The 20,856-nt window shown below is 45.1% G+C and overlaps 1 protein-coding gene across 3 annotated transcripts in view; it reads right to left on the bottom strand.

The window, feature by feature from the left end:
- NAP1L4 (nucleosome assembly protein 1 like 4) overlaps positions 1–20,856 on the bottom strand; it is a 597,513-nt gene that overhangs the window by 500,031 nt on the left and 76,626 nt on the right. For all 3 annotated transcript variants that reach the window (XR_011201382.1, XM_069223015.1, XM_069223016.1), the window contains exon 4: positions 15,395–15,476. Coding sequence is in view for 2 of the 3 variants with exons in the window: in XM_069223015.1 (XP_069079116.1) it covers positions 15,395–15,476 (82 nt within the window). In the remaining variant the exon portion in view is untranslated. The remainder of the gene's footprint in view (positions 1–15,394; positions 15,477–20,856) is intronic.

The following is a 20,856-nucleotide window of genomic DNA, read 5'->3' as shown; positions in this document are numbered from 1 at the left end:
GGATCACTAGGTGTTGGTCTATCCCTGCTAGTGATGGTCCAATGAGCCAATGGAAACTTTGAAGGTTTCAACCATTGTTCCTCTAAAGCATCCATCAATGCTTCATTAAATGGAAGCAAGGGGGTCACTGGTTGAGGAAGTCATCGGTAGTACATCCGTGAGGATGTTAGGATGATAGATCACTGTTGTTAAAGGCAGTTAAAGTACCTCTGCTGCTTTTCTCAAATACATAGTGGATTAAAGTAATTTTAGATGGAAGGGGAACTGGAGATGGATCCACGTCCATGTCTGGGGGTGTGCCCAGCCGCTTGCATCTTGCAGAGCTAAAGTCTCAGATGAATGATCGTCAGTATCATCACTTTGCTGATCTTCCAAATTTATCTATGCCTTGAAGGAATGCTCATCAGTCTGTCTTTGCTCCAGTAAGCGTATGGCTTCTCTTCTGGATCTGGCTCTCTTTACAACTAGGAAGGTGCCTGATGAGGCTTGTAGGAGAGGGCGCCACTCAAAAGTGTTGTTTGTGATGCCAGATTCAAATTCACTTGAGGTGGCGAGCCAACTGACAGCACTGAAGTCAATGCCTTTGTGGGTCTCCATCATGGTTTGCATGAATCCAGATGGATCCACTCCTGGAGTCAGGTAATCTGGACAGGAAGGTACCAATGTCAGTTGGGGTGGAAAACACAAAAATGGAGGAAGAGTTGCCTATGTCAGATCCAGGGCTACCAGGGACGGTGCTGGTAAAATCTCCACCAACTCTGGTGTGGTTGGGGCCAGGAGACTTACTAGTACTTGTAAACCTATGAGGAGCAGAAGTGGTATGGCTTTTCTCATGACAGTGCTTCTTCTTTCAAGACTTGGTAAGGGGTGTCATGTCTTGGATAGTGGCACAGGCCCGTGATGGACATATGACCATCATAACAACTACAGGACTTAAGCCCAATCTTTTGGAGGGGAAATGACCCTATTAGAACCAAAGAAAATTTAAACTGTGAGAAATCTCTCACAAGACAGCAAGTTTCCAGACAGCATTGATAAGTGTGGAGAAAGTGGAACTGCTTTTGGCAGCTCACAAAGCTTTATGACCCTGATGATGGCATCACAATTTCATGTCTGATGTTGCAGCAGAGTTGATGCCACCTGTCTGCGCCAAAGAGATATAACATAAGTTTTTCTGGAACCAGTCTGTATCATGGAATATACAGAAGTCGGGAATCTCTGCCCTTCAGAGTTGCTGAAATAACTTTGTTCATCAATATTTAAATACATTTTAGATGCAGGGATATCAACTAATGGTTGTGCTCTGGTTTTAAAATTCACATACAATGCTGATACCCGCATTAAGGTTTTCCCCTCAAAACACATTTCTCCTGACACACATGCTTGACATTAATGTGTCTTTAAAGATCAGTGTCTGAGTTCATGCTCTAAGTTTCATCGTTACAAAATGTCTTTAAGCCACCTTCTCAATTCTGAATGGGAGCATTTTTGCGTGCGTCTCCTCTTCAGTATTTCTTAAGCATGCCAATGGGCTACAGAAAATTTGATTGGAAGACTGCTAAGCAATAATAACTGAATTAAGTTCCTCAGTCATCAAAGATTTCTAAGTATTTGCTGAGAGGATATCCCATGATCTGGTTCATGGTTCTCTGCGTCACCTACAAAGTCTTCTTGGGGGGGGAGGTGGGGGAAGAAGGTCCCAATCTCCTGCAGAAACTAGTTGCACGTAACGGCCCATCTAATAAACTTCACTCAACAGCTGTTATCGTGATTGACCAACAGTTGTTCAAATGGATGAAACCTGAGGAAGATCCCAAAGTGTCCAAGGCCTGAGACTGGGAATACACTCAGCCTCACTTTGAGAGACAAACATAATAATGTACACTTGAGGAAACTCTTGAAATCCACATTGCTAGGGATTTAATTCTAATGTAACTGTCATATGAATATAGGTAGCTCAACCTGAGAAGAGGCCTTGCCTCCCCTTGCTAGCTCTTTTCTTACAAAATGTCTCTGTAACCTACGCTCTGAAGTAACTGAAGGTCGCAAAACTCCAAAATAAATAAACAAAGCGATATAGCAAGATTCAACTTTGACTAAATGCTTGCATGTCACATCTGTTTCAGCATACCTAATATTCATAGCAAGTCAGAATGTTTTTTAGTGTGACATTAAGGCCCTCATTCTGACCTTGGCGGGCGGCGGAGGCCGCCCGCCAAAGTCCCGCCGTCAGGTTACCGTTCCGCGGTCGAAAGACCGCGGCGGTAATTCTGACTTTCCCGCTGGGCTGGCGGGCGGTCTCGTTCAGACCGCCAGCCAGCCCAGCGGGAAAGAGGCTTCCACGATGAAGCCGGCTCGGAATCGAGCCGGCGGAGTGGAAGCTGTGCGACGGGTGCAGTTGCACCCGTCGCGTATTTCACTGTCTGCGCAGCAGACAGTGAAATACATGTAGGGGCCCTCTTACGGGGGCCCCTGCAATGCCCATGCCAGTGGCATGGGCACTGCAGGGGCCCCCAGGGGCCCCGCGACCCCCCCTACCGCCATCCGGATCTCGGCGGTCCGACCGCCGGGATCTGGATGGCGGTAGGGGGGGTCAGAATCCCCGCGGCGGTGCAGCAAGCTGCGCCGCCGCGGAGGATTCAATGGGGCCGCGGTACACTGGCGGGACCCCGCCAGTGGTGCCGGTCCGACCGCGGCTTTACCGCCGCGGTCGGAATCCCCATTGAAGCACCGCCGGCTTGTCGGCGGTGCTCCCGCGGTCCTCCGCCCTGGCGGTCAAAGACCGCCAGGGTCAGAATGAGGGCCTAAGTGTTCTGCAATCCCTACAGAGATAAAGCGAATCATTAGGGGTAGACATGAGTACAAATGGAGTAGCACAGGTAAGACTGCAAGAGAGAGGAGGACTGGGGCATATTTGATGTGCATAATGACAAGGCTTCTGCACTGTTGGTCAAAAACTGTTTTATTGACTTGTACTGTTGTAATGCTATCTGTATTTAACCACTGATTCCATCTTGACCACTGACTCCATTTTGTGCTTAGCTTAGCTTCAAATGCGGTCACATCAGTGGGTATTTTTCCACACACAGCTTGTTCTCTACATTAAACATGTTTTCGCTTTTCTCACCAGAAAAGGGATCATAACATGGGGGATGCAACTTTGCATTCTTTACCCCCCTTCCCTCTTAGTTTGAAGCTAAGCAAAACAACTGCCTAACAAAATGTCTTATTTTCAGCAACAGCTAATTTATGAATGAATGAACAACTGCCATTGAACTGTTGGTGGTGGAATGCCTTTTATAAAAGCATCTATGGAAAAGGTGGTACAGTAAGTGGATGTAAACATCAGTTTTTTCCTCCTAATTCAGAAAGGGATATAAAAGGTACAGTCAAGCCATGCCAGCAAAATCATTTTAGCTTAGTTACGTCAATTCAATAAACTGAATAATTTAAATACAATTAATTTGGCACAGCATAGTCAGTTATCTGCTATTACATAGTATAGGTTCTGTACAGGTTTAGCAGTTTCTAAGTAGTTCCATGGTTTTGCATATGTAGGAGCACACAAAGGAAACGTATTTGGGAAAATCTGAGTCCATATTTCAGCAAAAACATATTTTGTTCAACAGCCCTGTCAAAAGCCTACCTGCTTATATTCCAAAACAGTAACTTTCAAAGAAAGTGTAGAAGGCTGGCTCAGTATATGGTGTACACCTATAGGTGAGGCAACTTGTAATGAGTCCAGGCAAGCCTTAGTGATAGTGTTAGTAGTTCCAAATAACCAAAGCTCTGATACAGTAGCTGTGGAAAGCAGCTAAGGCTTATCTGAGAGGGTGTAAAGCAATTGCACATACCACAAAAGTCACACAAGAAACTAATCACACAAGTGTTAGAAAAATAATGTATTATTTATAAAATCACAGGCGCTAAACTAACATTGGTATATCTCCTAACTGGAGATATAGACACATAAAAATATACTTAGAAACAGGTAAATAAAAGCATAAAATAACACTGTCCCCTGTGGGGGGACCAAACCATATACTAACAAATGGAATGAGAATGCCACAACTAACCAAGACTGACACCCAAGGATCTTCGGGACTGGAGAAGTACTAAAACACCAGAGGTTTCTCCAGGTGTCCATGTGCAGAGATGCCCATAGGATAACATGGAGAAGTTGCAGTTAGAGTTTTCGTGTTTAAGGACCCTTCCCAGAGGACCCTGAGGAAACCTGTTGGGACAAGGAAGGTTAGAGAGTGCCCCCACCTGTGGATACCCAGAGAAGTGGAGTACCTACACCAGGGAGCCCAGGTGTATAGGGGTGAAGTCGTGTCAGGACCTCCCATTGAAGTCAACGGGGGCCTCCGCTGTCCAGCTGCTACAGTGACCCGTGGACTAGGTTGATGGAACCCAGGCATGGATTCCAGACAAGGAGTACCTGTAGAGAGAGGGAACAGAGTCCAAGCCACCAGGAGTCACCCGGGGGTGCAGGAGGGCAATGCCCACACTTCTCGTGGATACTTGACTGTACGACAGAGATCTTGAAGATGCAGCTATGAAGTCCAGGCAATGCAGAGGGATCCCAGGAGTCGTCCATGAGCTGTTCCATGCCAGTTGTTGAATTGCAGAGGGGTCATTTGCCAGCAGGACCACCAACAAGCCTTGGCAAATGCAAAAGAAGTGATGCAAGAAGAGCTGCAGGAGTTGGGACCAGCAGGGTCCAAGGAACTTAACCTTTACAGGTAAGTCCGGGCCAGCCTTCAGTAAGGAGAAAAGCCAGCAGGAATCGATGGAGACACCATGAGGACCCTGTAGCAGCAGGTACAGGGAGTCGCAAGGAGGGCTTCAGCAGCACAAAGAAGATGGATGCCCACGTTGCAGAAATTGCAGGGAGGGCGTCGGTCTTGAAAACTGTGTGATGCTTAAGGCTGGGGTTTCTTGGAGCTAAGAGGTCTTTGGACTGAAGAGACAACAAGCCTTGGCAACGACAAACAGACGTGGTGCACAGGGGTTTTGTCCAAGTAGCTCTAACGAGGGACCACAATCTTACCAGTTGCAAAGAAGATAGGTCAGACCTCTGGAGAGCCACAAAACCACCACATGTGTTGCAGAGCCTTGAAGAGTCTGTGGGACAGCAGGATCCACAAAGCAGAAGTCAACACTAAGGTGCCTGCGGAAGCAGGGAAGTGACTCCTTCACTCCAAGGGAGATTCCTTCTTGCTGTCCTAAGTGCAGGCAGAGTCATTGTGACTCTGGAGGATGCACAGCCGTGGAAGCTGCACAGTTCTTACTATACCCGGGGACAAAGTTACAGTAGGAGCCTTCCTACCAGCTGCAGTCTTGTCTTGTTTTCCAGTCAAGTCCAGCAGCAGAATCCAATGTCCAGGTCGCGAAAGTGTCTTGAAGAAGAATATTGCAGACAAATCTAGGGTCCCACCCCCCGGAAGGGAGTTGGACAGCTTCTGCAGTGACCCACCTATCGGAGGAAGAGATCAATGACACTACTCTGCTGGACTTACCAGTTAGACACTCCCAGGGGGCTCTGCTCATCTTATTTCCAAGATGGCACAATCAAGTGGCCACCTGGCAGAGCTCTGGGCACCTCCCTATGGGAGAAGCTGGACAGGCGGGTGAACACTCCCATGTCCTTTGTGTGGCTTTATGCTAGAGCAGGAGCTGGGGGGACCTGCACTGGAGTATACCGGTTTATGCAAGGAGGGCACCAAATGTGCCCTTCAAAGCAGTCTAGTGGCACTCTGGAGCACCCCCACCCCAGAGCAGAGACAGCTATTTCTAAGGAAGAGGTGGTAACACCTCCCCTCTGCAGGAAATCCTTTGTTCTGCCTTACCCTGCCGGAGTTAGGCTCAGCAGCAGGAAGGCAGAACAGTGTCTGGAGTTGGCAGCATTGGCTTGCACATAGACCCAGCAAGGCTGCACTAACAGACATGGGTGATCCTATAAGGAACACCCCTGAGTACATGTTATCATGGAACTCACACTGGAATTGGTGTAGTTGCATGATTCTAACATGTTTGATACCAAACATGACTAGGTTCGGTGAAGCCATTATGTAGTTGGACAACTCTTGATGACCAGTGTCCATTACATACCTTAAAATGGCTTCCCTGCACTTAGAAACCCAGCAAAGGGGTCTGGGCTTTGTAGGAGTACCTCTGCTCATGTAGGGGTACCCCCACACTCAGACCATGGACCCTGCCCTTGGGCTGAAGGGCCTACCTTAGGGGTGACAGCGTCAGAGTGAAGTGACCTTGATATAAGGTAAACCTTATATCTAGGGTGAAAGGGGCATGCACCATTTCACACACAATGCAATAGCAGGCCTGTAGACACAGTTTGCATAGGCTCCCACAAAAGCAATATACATGGTTCAGCCCATGGGGGACCCCTGGTGTACCAATGCCCTGGGTACCCAAGTAACCTATACTAGGGACTTACAGGGGTAGACCAGTATGCCAACTGTGGGGTGTAAGGAGTACTTACCAACCATATTTAGGGAAGAGAACACTGACATTGGGGTCCTGTTTAGCTGGATCCTAGTGTACTGCAGTCAAAACACACTGACACCAGACAAATACTGGGAGCAACCATGCCAGAAAGATCCTACTTTCCTACAGAAAGTACCTTGTGTGGTACAATATTTTCCAAAATACAACCCATAAGTTGTGTTGGCTACCTTTCTAAAGTTAGTGGAGTCTTTAAAGTCCAATAATTGTGTTTTATAGCATGTTTATGATGACTGGGAATACATGTTTTTTGCTAGAATGAGGTTCAATGTGCAAGCTGCTTGTTTATTGGGGTAAGTTGTTTTTTTCATCCATTTGCTGTTATTCCCTTAAATTTGAGTACTTACCATCCATGAGGGCCAGCCAAAGCTTGCATAATTTTTCAATTAATGGTAAACACCTCCATTGCTGGAATTACGTTTAAATAAACCATTTGTTCAGGAACTTGCTGCTCGAATTTCCTCCTGATGACTAGAGAACATTGCAAGTATTTTATGTGAAAAACTTAACATTCCATTTATCACTAGCCTTTTGCTAACAGTCATAGATCTGTTAGAAATGTATAATTTCTATGATGCTTCCAAGTTATCTTAGGATAAAACCACTCCAGCATTCTGAAGTTGAATGAACAATTACCTAGCTATCGTAACGAAAAGTTTAAATTCTATTAAGGACATGGAGGCGAGGATTAGGTGTTATCTTTCTTCACTTTATTTTAATAGCTATGTTAAACAAGTATTTAACCACTCATTTAACTACAATTCCCATGAGACATTGGGAAAAGCAACAACGAAGAAGAATCAACCAGCAATATCCAATCAGCAGTCGTCAGGAGACTGAAGAGCCCCGAGTCAACGTTCTTTCTTCCTGCGACCTACAACAGTATGGTTTTCCTCACTCGTTTCGAGGTATCTGTTCCTAAAACAACATATCATTGGTTAACACAAGCTATCTTTAATGAAAACTATAACCAAACATTGCAAATGAGCCTGGTCAAGGTTTCCAAAACAGTATCAGCGTCTGCAGAAAAACATGCATGTATGTAAAAGACATTAAAAACCTTCATCATTAGCACTTTTGTACAGGATGTAAAAGCCAATTAAATTACCCACCTGATAGGTCGGACGGGATCCCTGATCTAAAGGGTGGGCTAATCCTAACCTCTGTGTCCTTAATAGAATTGAAATTTTATGTTATGATAGCTGGGAAATTATTCATTCTATGTCAGGACCGGAGGTGAGGATTAGGCTAGTTTAAAGCTGAGCGACCACCAGCGAGTCCACGGTTTGAACAGGTCTAAAATAGAATGTCTTGAACGTGGACTCTGAAGGCCAGTCGGCTGCATTAAGAATTTCTTCCAAATGAGCTCACAAGGAGAAAGCTTTAGATGCTAGATGATTCTCGCTGAATGGGCGTAACATATAGAAAGGTCTATTCCTGCCTCACTCATGGCCCATTTAACCCCTCTGGCAATCGTAGGGGAGGAAACCGCTTTATGGGGTTTCGTCAGGGCTATAAGAAGTTGATCTTCTCCATGTGGTCAGAGATCACTTGGCATGGCTTCATAAGCCTTCCTCGCTCTGACTATGCACAGTCGTGGAGCCGATGAGAAATGAGGATTTGAGATTGTCCAAGAGTTTATATTTTGTACGCCTGTGGAAATGGAAAATCACGCCTTCAGGAGTAAATACTCTACCTGTTAAATCCAATGCCCAGACATCCAAAACTCTGCGACAGGATATGAGGGTTGTCAGCTTAGCCGACATTTGTTTCCTGGAAAGGTATTTATTAGAAGGCCAAACGCGGAACAGAGCAAGAACCTTATTCACATCCCAGAGGGAAGAGCAGCAAGGCTGGGGAGGAAAGGATAGTCTAACGTCTCTCAACAGTTTGCACACCATAGGATGTTGCCCTGTGATGAGCCCTTCAATCGGGTGTTGACCCACGGAAATGGATGAGCGGAAGGTACAACCGACCTATATGCCATCCCTTCAGATGCTAGAGATGCTAAGAAGTTAATTTTATTGACAACTCCTGCCCCTATGGGATCCAGGTGTCGTTGAAGGCACCAACCCAACCAGCGGTTCCATGCGTAATTTTATCTTCTGTTAGTGCCCTCTGACCAGGCTTTGACAAAGAGAAAGGCAGCCTCCTGCAAAACTCCCAGGACTTTTAAACCTCCACACCATAAGACTGAGACAACCCTTCCCTATCAAGGGATGGGGATAACCCAAAGGATCGAGCAGGAGATCCGGGAGAAGGGGTAAACATATTGGAAAATCTCAAGAAAGTTCCATCAGAACTAGAAACCAAGCTTGAGACTTCCAGATCAGAGTGATCAGCACTAGGTCCGCCTTCTGCCTCCGGAGGTGGGATGACGCAGTCATCATGGCGAAGGGAGGGAATGCATATCCTTGATTCTGGGACCAATCTTGGAGGAACGCATCAGTCCAGATCACCCCGGGGTCTGGCCTCCCAGCTACAATATCTGTTGTGTTTTTGTAAACAAATGTTATTGAAATTTTGGTACTAATACATTTCTCCTCTGAAGCTTGGTATATTTCTACAATTACATAGTTGTTACCATATCAATTGTTAGTTTTCAGCAACCATTAATAATTGCGGCTACTTTATAGAATAGAATCATTAGCACCTAGCAAGTAGGCGCGTTTCGTCCACCCCACATTACGTGGCCTGGTAATATGTATGGTGCTTCTGTCTGTAGGTATTTCAGATTCCCTGCCATCTGTTTAAGCCAAGTTCTAATGTGTCTTCACATGTTGTTAGGGCTAAGGTAAAGCTTCCTCTTTTCACTTAATAAGCATGGTATGTAGAATAGTGCCGTTCTGACTCCCCCTTTCCCTCCCTCCAACCCCCGAACAATAGTCTGTTCAATTCTAGATGTGCAATTGCATGGGGTGTGCCGCTGCGCTGTTTAGGGTTCTGGTAATTTAAAGCTTGTGGGCAACTTGTCCAATGGTCTACCTGTTCTCCCTGTTGTAGGAGCAGTGCCTTCTCAAGCGGTGAGTAATGTTGCGGGCTCATTAGATTCAGTAAGGGATGTCCTAGTTTCATCTTTCAAGGTTGCAACCAACAGTTCCCAAATGCTCTTTATTTCTGGGGAGCCCCTGCCCTGCTGGAGTTCTCGTTTCAGCATTAAACGTTTGTTTTCTGCTGAGCGCTCGATTTCCCTCTTCCAGCAAAGGAGGTTGGGGCCTAGCGGTCCCTTCCAGTTCTTTGTTATCTCTCTTTTAGCCAGGGTGTATGCAAGGTCATGTAGCTTACTAGTGGCTTTGTTCTTGTGGGCATGGGGGAACCAATGTAGGAGACAGTGGCCTGGTGTACAAGAAATTTCGCCATCTATGATCTCCCCTACATATGACGTCACTGCTCTCTAGTAATCGGCTAAGTGTGGACAGGCCCACATCATGTCGATAAAGTCTACTGCTTCTTCCCCACTGTAGGTACACTGCGCGTCTGTCACCCGGAAGTGGTCGCTGAGCCGTCTCGAAATAAGATATGCTTTGTGTAGTACATAAAAGTGCATTTCTCTACACCTTTGGTGCCTTCTCCAGTATCTGCTCCCAGGATTTTTCCAGTATTGGGATCCCAAGTCCGCTTCCCACTTTTCTCGCAGGCCGTTCAGGGGGCGCATTACTCCCTTACAGATTGACCCATATAAGGCGGTTATGGCCTTGCATGTGCCATCCGAGGTAAATATATAGCTGCTCGTCTCGTAAGGTCTGGGTTCTGCGCCTCCCATCTGCCAATGGGTGTGGATGGCGTGGGTGACCACTAGGTACAGTAGGAAGTGGCCCTGTGGGAAATCATACTCCTGTTGGAAGTCCTCGAATGGCAGTAGGTTCCCATCACTGTACAGGTCCCCAATCCGCGTGGCCCCTGCCTCTTCCCAAGCCGCCAATGCCCCCCCCCAATCGCCTGCATGTGGTATCCATTTGAGCCATGTCATTTGGATCTCAGGTGTGTAAGGCGTACTCGTGCCAGTCTTCTGGAGGCATCATTTCCAACATCAGCAAAGGACCCGGACCTCCAGGGTATCCAATGGGTCTTCCCCAGTGAACTAAAAGAGAAGGCCAGTCAGTCCAGAGAGGGGTGGAACCGCGGTGGCCTCTTCGTCCGTTCGGATTCTGCGCGTTGCCATCCACCAGGTTAGCCACTGCAAGTGGGCCACCAGGTAATACGATTCGAAGTTCGGGACCGTCAGGCCCCCCTCCGCTCGTGGTCTTTTCAGAGTGGCAAGTGCCACCCAGCACCTCCTGGCCCCCCATATGAACGCTATTACCAAGGAGTCCAGCTCCCTGAAAAGCGCGACAGGGATCCACAGCGGTAAGACCGCAAAATAGTATAAGAGTCTTGGTAGCGTCACCATCTTAATAAGTGCTATTCTCCCAGTTACTGATAATGGAAGAGTTTTCCAGAATCCTAGATTGGACTTCAGTGCTCTTATGGCGCTCCCTATGTTGCCTTCTAGTATATCAGCCCTAGTGTGGTAAACCTCGACTCCCAGGTAGGACATGATCGGGGTTCCCAGAAGATATATGTCCCAGTTCCTTGGAAGGCCACCATTCGCAGAGAGCGGGTATAGATGGGATTTCTGCCAGTTCACCCGTAGCCCTGCTAATCTACCAAATTGTGCCAAGAGTGCCTGAGCTCCTTCTAATTCCAGCCCCATGTCCCGTAAGAACAGAATGCAATACCTGTCAAGTTGATGGTCCAATCTGGAGGCAAAGAGGTCTATGGAGAGAGGACCCTGTTAGTCCTTGATCGCTCTAAAGACCTCCTTGTGGATTTTCCAGAGGCTTGTATTGTTCCAATGACACAAGTGTCAATCCACCACCTAATTGGAAGTTCCCGGTAGATGTTCTGCCACCACCAAGATTCGACTGTCGAGGCAATACTCCCAGAAGGATTTCGCTAGGTTGGAAAGAGCCTTCGAGCGGGTGCCTCCCTGTTGGTTGATGTAACGGACTGCTGCCACATTGTCCATCTTTAGAAAGACGCAGCACTGAGGCTTGTCTCTCGTCCAACAGCATACTGCTAGAGAGCCCGCCAAAAGTTATAGGCAGTTGAGTTGGAGGGAATGTTCTTCAGAAGAACACACTCCACATGTGGTAAACTCCCCACATCGCGCTCACCAACCGGATGCACTGGCATCAGATTCTATGACCAAATACGTCAGAGCAGAAGATGCCACATCCGTTGCATGCCTCCATGTGTGTGATCCACCATGGAATTCCCTCCCTGGCTTTGTCCGAGAGGGAATCACTTGCGAGTCCTTAGGTAGAAAATATTCATCCGTTGCTGAGCTCGATAGTGGAGGGGGCCCGGAAAGATCGCCTTGATGGAGAATGATAGGAGGCCCACATTGCGAGCCACATGGCGAAGGGAGATAGTTTCCTTGACCTGAGTTTGTGACGTATCTTGGATAGCTTGCGAGAAGGGAGGCGGACTGTAGCCCTTACTGAGTCCACTACAAAGCCCAGAAACTGGAGGGACTGGACAGGAGTCAGAGCTGATTTCATCTTGTTGATAAAAAAACCTGGAGACTCCAGGAGATGAATGGAGAACTGGAGATGTGTGGAGAGTCAGTGTGGGCATTGATTCATAAGGAGAATGTTGTTGAGGTAGATGATGAGTCTGATACCCCTGGACCTGAGGAATTCTACCATGGGTCTTAAGAGCTTGGTGGAACACCAAGGAGCGGAGGAAAGGCCGAACAGCAGGGAAGTAAATTCGAACATCTGCTCTCCACTGAAATTGGAGGAATGGACGATGTGGGGAAAAAACGGGCACTGTTACGTAAGCATCCTTTAGGACGAGGCGCACCAGCCAGTTGTTCCCCTCCAGGAGGTCTCACAGGAGACGGATGCCCTTAATTTTGAGGTGCCAGAATACCACCCATTCGTTGAATTCTTTCAAACTGATAATTTGGTGGTGACTCCAGACCCTCTTCCCACCAGAAAAGTGTTGCTGACGAATCATGAGGGATGGGGAGGGACTGGAACGATAGACACCAAAATCTTTAAAATATTGGAGAAAAGGGCTATCAGGTCCATTTGGGCTGTGGAGACCAGTAGAGGTCGGGGTCTCCTTGTCTGCACCGGGGAGCCGTAGAACTCTATATGAAACCCTTTCACTGTCTGCCGAACCCAGGCATCTGAGGGAAGGTTTTCCCAATTGTGTGAGAATTTCTCCAATCTGCCCCCCATCCCATAGTAGGAGGTGCACTCACTTTGGGGTTTGAACATGTTATTGCCTCTGCCGGTGCCTCTAGATCTGGGTGCCTAGGGTATCGTCGGGTCGGGTAGAAGGAACCAAAGCAGGATGCGTCTTGCCACTGTCCTCGTCTCATAGAGGCGTTCTGAGGCAGACAGCCCCCGTCCTCGATTGGCCAAGGCAAAAACCCGGGGGTGAAAATGTTCTTCATGGATGTTTGCGCCCTATCCAGGGACGTGAAGGTATTGACAAATCTGTCGGGTTCCAGGATAAAAGGCTCTCCAACGCCTTGAGCCACTGGGCCCACCTCTGACGTCGCCAATTCCCCCAATTTGGGGACTACCTTGATGAGTAAGGACCTGCGTCTCTCTGTTGAGTGTGTGCAATTGGCGTTGCCCAGGAAGATAATTGCCTGTTGAGCCCATCCTGATGGCCCTTCCGGGAAGATGAGGGCGCCCAAGGACTTATCGTCTTCTGCCATGTCGAGGACCTTTGTGAGAAGCCCTACTATATCCAAGAGCCTGTCCTGGCAGGCTTGCCAGAAACGGTCGTTCCCCTTCTTGGGGTCCTTCATGAATTTTGCTAGGAAGGTTGCCATATGGGTATCAGTCTCGGGGGTGGATGCCACTTTATCCTCGAGAGAAGGGCGAGGACATTCCGTCTTAAGACTGTTTCTGACTTCCTTGTCTAGCGGTTTGCGAAGGCGCCCGCCACGCAGGAGGCCACTTCAGATGCTGGGACCCATTTGGTCGAATGCGGATGAATCAGATCTTCGGGATCTACCATGTTAGAGTCTTCAGGAGGAGTGCTGTCTGCTTCCTGGACCTTTTGTGAGGAATTGGGGGGGGCCTATGGGGCACCCAGGTCTGTCTGGTTCCATGTCTGTGTCAGAGGAGAGTGGAGAATCATCGGGTTTGGATGGGTCAGACAGGGGGTCAGGCGATTGGGGGGTCTCCCTACAACCTTTTATGAGGCGTGCAAAGGCCTCTAGGTCAACGCCGTCCTTCCCTGCACACTTTCGCTTAAGATCCAGACTTTTGGTCTGCCCCGGAGGTGAAAGGCCTGAGGGTCCGGCCTGGTCTTTGCTTGGAAGGGGTAAAGGGCATTGGGATGCCATCAAGTCTAGTTTCTTCTCCAGGGGGGCCATTAGTTGGGTGATGACTTTATGTATGGAGGTATCCATTATTTGGCAGAAATTGTTAGCCTCCACATAGTCCCCAGAGGGGTCTTCAAAATGGCGTTTCCCAGCCATATAGGCAAACTGTGGTAAAAAATGGGTTAGGAGTTGAACGCAGCACGCACTGACCACTGAGGGCAGGTAGGTATCAGGTCAAGCCCTATATAAGAATGTGCCAGGGTACTTGGAAAAAAAAAAAAAGGCAGGACGCTATTACTCCCTTTGTTTTGTGAGGAAAGGTAGGATAACGTTGAGTGTTATCGTGCCTGGGTCACGTCCCTTGTAACATGAGCGGCCTTACCCACGTCAGGTGTCAGGCTCCAGGCCAGCTCCAACTGTAGTAATTGGCCGCTTCCACCAAGAGTGGGGAAAGAAAAACCCTCCCAGCAGTAGCAGACTGCGGCCATCTCACTGCACTTGAAACTGACACGCACCAGCCTCAGGGTTCTGATGCGCGTAGCGCAGTATGCCAGAAATGTGAGGAATGCGTGGAGCCCTCTGGTGGTCGGAAGACCGCACCGCGCTCGGAGCCCCTATGTGTTGCTGCGAAGGAGACGGGAAACATTCCTAGGGCCATGAGATGGGGAAAGGTAACCTAAGGCAGCAAATACACGTCAGCACAGAACAAAAAAAATGCACAGAAAAGTCAAGCAAAAACGACGAGTGGTACTTATCTCACTGCGTGAGCATTGAAGATAGAGGAAGAGAGGACGTTGACTTGGGCTCTTCAGGCTCCTGACGACTGCTGATTGGATATTGCTGGCTGATCTTTCTTCGTTGTTGCTTTTCCCAATGTCTCATGGGAAATGTAGTTTAATGAGTGGTTAAATGCTTGGTTTACGCTGCTGTTAAAATAAATCGAAGAAAGATAAAGCCTAATCCTCGCCTCCGGTCCTGACATAGAATTATGTTTTGATAAAATACAGTGTGAGAATTTAGCATAGAAAAAAATGTAAACTGGAATTTTTTATGCGGGCTTCATTCTCCTTCAAACATTCATTTAAATGTTTAACTTTTGGCAGTGGGATCCCCTACACAGAAGGATCTAAATCCATTCAACATTAAATTTTCCTAACACATTTATATGATTTACATTAACAGGTTAACTGCTATGTTGGCATTAACACTCTATAAATGTTGCAAAAAAATATGGTGTGTATGCATATTATATATTCATCATTTCTTATTTTTTTGTTTTGGTGTGCATCTGATTAGTTGCTCAAATCTTATGTTTATGGTTTACCAAAATCACTAAATAAACAAAATGTATCTCACTTGGTCTGTATTCAGTTCCCGATCACAATCCCAAAGACATACATTTAAGGCTCACCTTGAGTTAAAGGAATGGCTTCAAATTTGCTACTAGGTGGCTGAAGTCTCTGTAGGTGAGAAATAATTTTTTCTGATTTATTACACAAAAAGAAGAGACTGTAAGAAGTAGGACATTCTTACGTTTCAATGTAACTTGAAGGTGTTTGAGACACATGTTCAAGACGAACTTGAGAGTTCTGCGAAACTTTTTCTGCCAGCTTCTCTATAAAATAATACAAACAAAAAAAGTAATTTACAATTCAAACCCACATGAATGTGTAGAGGAACTGAGATAAAGAAGAATAGCTCCTGCTGGAAGAGTATATACATCAAAGGCAGGTTTTTCTAGAGCTGTAGCATCCTGAATATGTATTGAATCCTGGAAGAATGTGCTTTCTATCTTTTCAGTTGATTTACAATCAGGTACAATATTTTGGGCAAAAAGCACTTGGTGCTTGACAGTCATCTTGGCACATCAAAAATTGTAATTAAACTATTAATAGAGTGATAAAACATTAAAAAATGAAAGCAATCTGTATGGATAAAGGAGAAGGTAACTTTTTATGTATATGTAAAGTAAGATCAAGTTACTCACTATACTAAGTGCACCATTTATAACCTATTAAATATTGTGGGTGCAGATATACTTAATACATCTGTAGGTGTTGAGAAATTCTGGGGCCCATTCACAAACTTCTTTTTGTAGTACATAAAGAAGAAATAAAATAGTATTTCTCGCGTACCACATAATGCCAATAGCATACATGTGTGTAGAAATCTATGCCTCACCAACCTTTCCGGTACACATGTTTTTGTAGTAAATGTGGGGGACCTGGAAGAGTGGCTGGAAACTGAGGCTTACTTACTACTCAATGAAGGGGATTTAAGGAAATTTAAGGAGTGGAATGGTATGGAGGGGTTTAGGGAGAGGCAAAACAGTAAGACCATTGCTATTCACAAACAACACTTCCATAGTTACTACAGCTGTAAAGGTCATAAAACTGTAATGAATGTACTCCATTCTAGACCTGAATTACGCTTAGCACCACATATGACAATTCACAGGGTACTGTAACACACATCTACTGACAATAATGGGAGACGGTGACTTCTATATTAACACCCCATAAGAAATGAAAGATTTATATATATATATATATATATATATATATATATATATATATATATATATATATATATATATATATATATCCATCCAAGAAAGAAGATGGACTGAACATCACTGACAATACCACTTGATTTCTGCATATCTGAAGAGTTCTCAGGACAGCATTGATTCCACATTCCAATTGGAATCTTCACTCATGATGCTTTTTGTAAATCCACCAGTGTCAGCTGTGCAGCCACTGAGCAAACAATCTTGTACTACCTGAGGAAGGCGGAAGCTGAAACGTTGTAGTAGAAATATATTTTTGTTCTTTAGTGAGCTCATCTGTTTGAGTCACTTCTTTCTTGGATATTACATTTTCTGGTGACTCATTGTATCCTTTGGGTTCCAGATTTTTGCCCTGGCTGGCTGTTGTTTTCTTGTGATCCTGCATCTTCCAGTATGTATGTGTATATATATGTGTATATATATATATATATATACACACACATACATACATATATATATATATATATATACACACACACCAGTAATGTCTTAAATATACAAAATAACTCATTATTTTACAAAACTAACACTTATTTTAAAAACATTAAATATTTAAACGATATTACAAATATTTTATATTACTTAAACACAACTTTTAACTACATTTACCAAATGGTGATTAAACAAAATGCTATTGAGGGTGATTTTATTCGGTTTTATTTAAAAAATAATATTTATAAAATAAATGCATATGCTGTAATTTCTAATAAATGTTAATTGTGAAGCATTATTTTGGAATATCATTTGATTAGTTCTAGAGTGAAAGTAACTAATTTATATTTTACATGGAAATATTTTATTAGTACTAGTAATAATTTGCTAGTAGTAACATTATACTCAGATTCAGTCTTAAATGGTACATGGAAGGCTACGCCTATGTGTAAATCTACACGCAGATTACAGCACAGATTCACAACTAGGTGCAGGAGTGGACTTACACGTGTGTAAATCTACACATGGCAATTTGAGAGTAGGGCCCTATTTATGTATAGTTTCAGACCACATTTACATCATCCTAATGGCAACTGTATAAGAGGTGTATTTGTCTGATTAGAGATTTCATTCTTCCTTAATTCTTTTCCTTTTACTTTACATTAAACTTGAATCTTCTTTTCCTCTTTCCTCATATGTCATCTATGTCAATTATTTTCAGGAGACCGAAATGTTGCTATATCATAGTACTTTGTAATAATACAAATGAAGATATGCAAGTTCTGAGGAGCAATGTTTATAATACAATGAAGACATGCATACATCTAACTTGAAGAATCTCCACCACCGACACACACAGACCCAACAAAATGCCTCCTAAGCCTGCTGGACGAGGAACACAATATAAAATAACAACAATATGGTGACCCTCAAACAGTTAATATCAACACTAATGACACACTGACTACAAGTTCAAAATAAACAGATAATTCCTCTACAAAACAAAATCACACCATCGCCACAACACAATTCCTCAACTGCTTACTCATAAATGCTCGATCACTCTCTAAAAGCAAGTACCACATCAATGACCTACTCACTGACAGTTCGTCTTCATTACTGAATCAGGGTAGGGAGATGAAATTCCCCCAGTGTTGCATGAAGCCATTCCTCCAGGCTATCAAAGGGTCACACAAAACCGAATAGGTAAAAAAAGGAGGTGGACTTTGTGTTATATTTAAATCAAGCAGTAAATCTAAGCAAAACAGATGACATCTCCACACAAGGCTGTGAGGCTCTCCTCATTAAATGCAACCCTGCACCAACTTCCCCCTGTAACTTCCTCCTCCTTTACAGACCACCATCAAGCAATTCTACATTCCCAGACACATTTGTTGACCCAGTTACAAACCTTATAACACTATACTCCAACCTATGAATTCTTGGGGACCTAAACATTTCTTTTGACAAACCCAATATGCTCCATCCAAAAGCCACATTGCTGGACACATCCTAAATGTCATTTTTGCAAACCCAGAATTAGTTGTAGTTCAAACCATCACACCAGTCACATGTTCAGACCACCATTTGGTAACTTTCCAACATAAAGCACCACACCCAAGACCTCCTTACACATCCACCTATTTACAATGGAACAAACTGAATTTTGAACACTTACAAACTTAACTAACAGAAAATACAGATCTAGAAACAAAAAAAATATGTTGAAAAAAACTTTATGAGTGGCTACAGGACGCTTTCGATACCCTAATGCTACTAAGGAAAACAAAACCTGGTTCAAATCAAACAACATTCAAGACAAAATTCAGCTATGCTAACTTAACAGAATATACAAATCATCAACCAAAAAAGCTAAACAAAGGTACTATTCAGACAGAATTCAAAATTCTATATCTGCAAATAATGATTTTAGAAAACTCTCAATGAATTTCGAAAACCTAAATACACAGTAGGAACTCATCCCATTACTGAAGATTTGACAGACAAACTGGCAAATCATTACACAACCAAGGCAGACACATTTGACTCCTATTTAAAACAGAGGGAAACCACCAGCACTAACCTGTTTCCAAAAATCCCCTCCAAGAGTAAGCCAACCCAGCCTCAGCACTCTTTCAAACAAATATCACATAGTGAATTTATGGATCTAGTTAAAGCAAGCAGGCTGCCCCCGCCTGGAGCCCCACCACAGTCGGTTGTGGTAAAACTCAATTTTTACAAAGATCAGAATTATATTCTGCCTAAGGCCTGTTGAAAGGGAGACTTGCTGATAGACAACAGCAGAGTGAAAATGTTTCGTGACTTCTGTAGCAAAGTACAAAAATGGCGTTCTAACTTTAACGAAGCTAAAAAGCAGCTGCGTCAAATGTCAAGTAGCGGTTGTAAGGAAATGCCTCCTTGGCATGGTTACCCCCTGACTTTTTGCCTTTTGCCTATGCCAGTTATGATTGAAAGTGTGCTGGGATCCTGCTTACCAGGCTCCAGGACCAGTGTTCTTTCCCTAAACTGTACCTTTGCTTCCACAATTGGCACAGCCCTGGCACTCAGATAAATCCCTTGTAAATGGTACCCCTGGTACCAAGTGCCCTGATAGCAGGGAAGGTCTCGAAGGGCTGCAGCATGTCTTATGCCAACATTGGGACCCCCCACTCAGCACATGCCCACTGCCTCACAGCTTGTGTGTGCTGGAGGGGAGAAAATGACTAAGTCGACATGGCACTCCCCTCAGAATGCCATGCCAACCTCACACTGCCAGTGGCATAGGTAAGTCACCCCTCTAGCAGGCCTTACAGCCCTAAGGCAGGCTGCACTATACCACAGGTAAGTTCTTAACTTACCTGTGTGGAGTACCTTAATTTTATGTATTTACTTCAAATCTTGAACTTGTGGTTCTAAAAATAAATTAAGAAGTGAAAAGAAATGATATTTTTCTATATAAAAACTATTGGCCTGGAGTTAAGTCTTTGAGTGTGTGTTCCTCATTTATTGCTTGTGTGTGTGTACAACAGATGCTTAACACTGCTCTCTGATAAGCCTCCTGTTCGACCACACTACCACAAAATAGAGCATTAGAATTATCTAATTTTACCACTATCTTACCTCTAAGGGGAACCCTTGGACTCTGAGCACACTATCTCTTACTTTGAGATAGTATATACAGAGCCAACTTCCTACAGGGGTGTAATACGGCATGTTGTTCCTGGCACGTCTCCAAGTGGTGACAGCTGAGGGAGTCCTATTTTTCCACTCTCTGGTGCTGAATTGACAACCACCCACAGCCAGGAACTAGCAGAACGTAGAGAGCACCTCGCCCCTCGGGGCCCCGGAGGAAGGAATCCAAAACCCAAAGGAGACGAGCGGTTGAAGCAGTTGCTCACATGAGACTCTGACACTTGATCCCAACTTGTGAGGCGTGAAGTTCATGCAGAAGAACTGGAATCAGACTCAGCCTCAGATGGATCGAGCATCTCCAGCACGCTGCTGCCTCATGTCACCCCTGGAACCCCCAGCTGACATCATTTAATGGCCTGTCGCACTACAGAAAAGTGGCTAACACAGGCTAGGGGTCTCTGATGACACCGCCTTGCACTTGTCTGGGGCAGAAATTCCCAGGCGAATACATCTTAAGGAGGATCGACTTTGCCTGTCCCAAGCTTCTAGTTGAGGCTCTGGTTTGGGGGCTCAAACTGGAGCCCCTAGTTTGTTTACACATGCATGTTTTGTGGGACTGTCCACATCTTTGGTTGGGCATGACCCGATTTGGTCTGCGGGCTTTGCCCAATTTGTCCTCGGGGAGGGGGTTTGGGAATGTTCGTTGAGGGTTGGGGAGTTTGTTTATTGGGGGTTAAAAAGATTGCATCAATGTATGATATGCTATAACACTTCCGGGTGCACTGGGGATACACACAAAGGGGATGGGGACAGGGTTTGGGTGCGCTCATATTATAGGTAATCCGCATGGATCGTCAAACGA

Source organism: Pleurodeles waltl, chromosome 3_1 (genome assembly GCF_031143425.1).
Source record: "Pleurodeles waltl isolate 20211129_DDA chromosome 3_1, aPleWal1.hap1.20221129, whole genome shotgun sequence".
Taxonomy (NCBI): domain Eukaryota; kingdom Metazoa; phylum Chordata; class Amphibia; order Caudata; family Salamandridae; genus Pleurodeles; species Pleurodeles waltl.
This window is presented reverse-complemented; position numbering and strand designations above follow the sequence as displayed.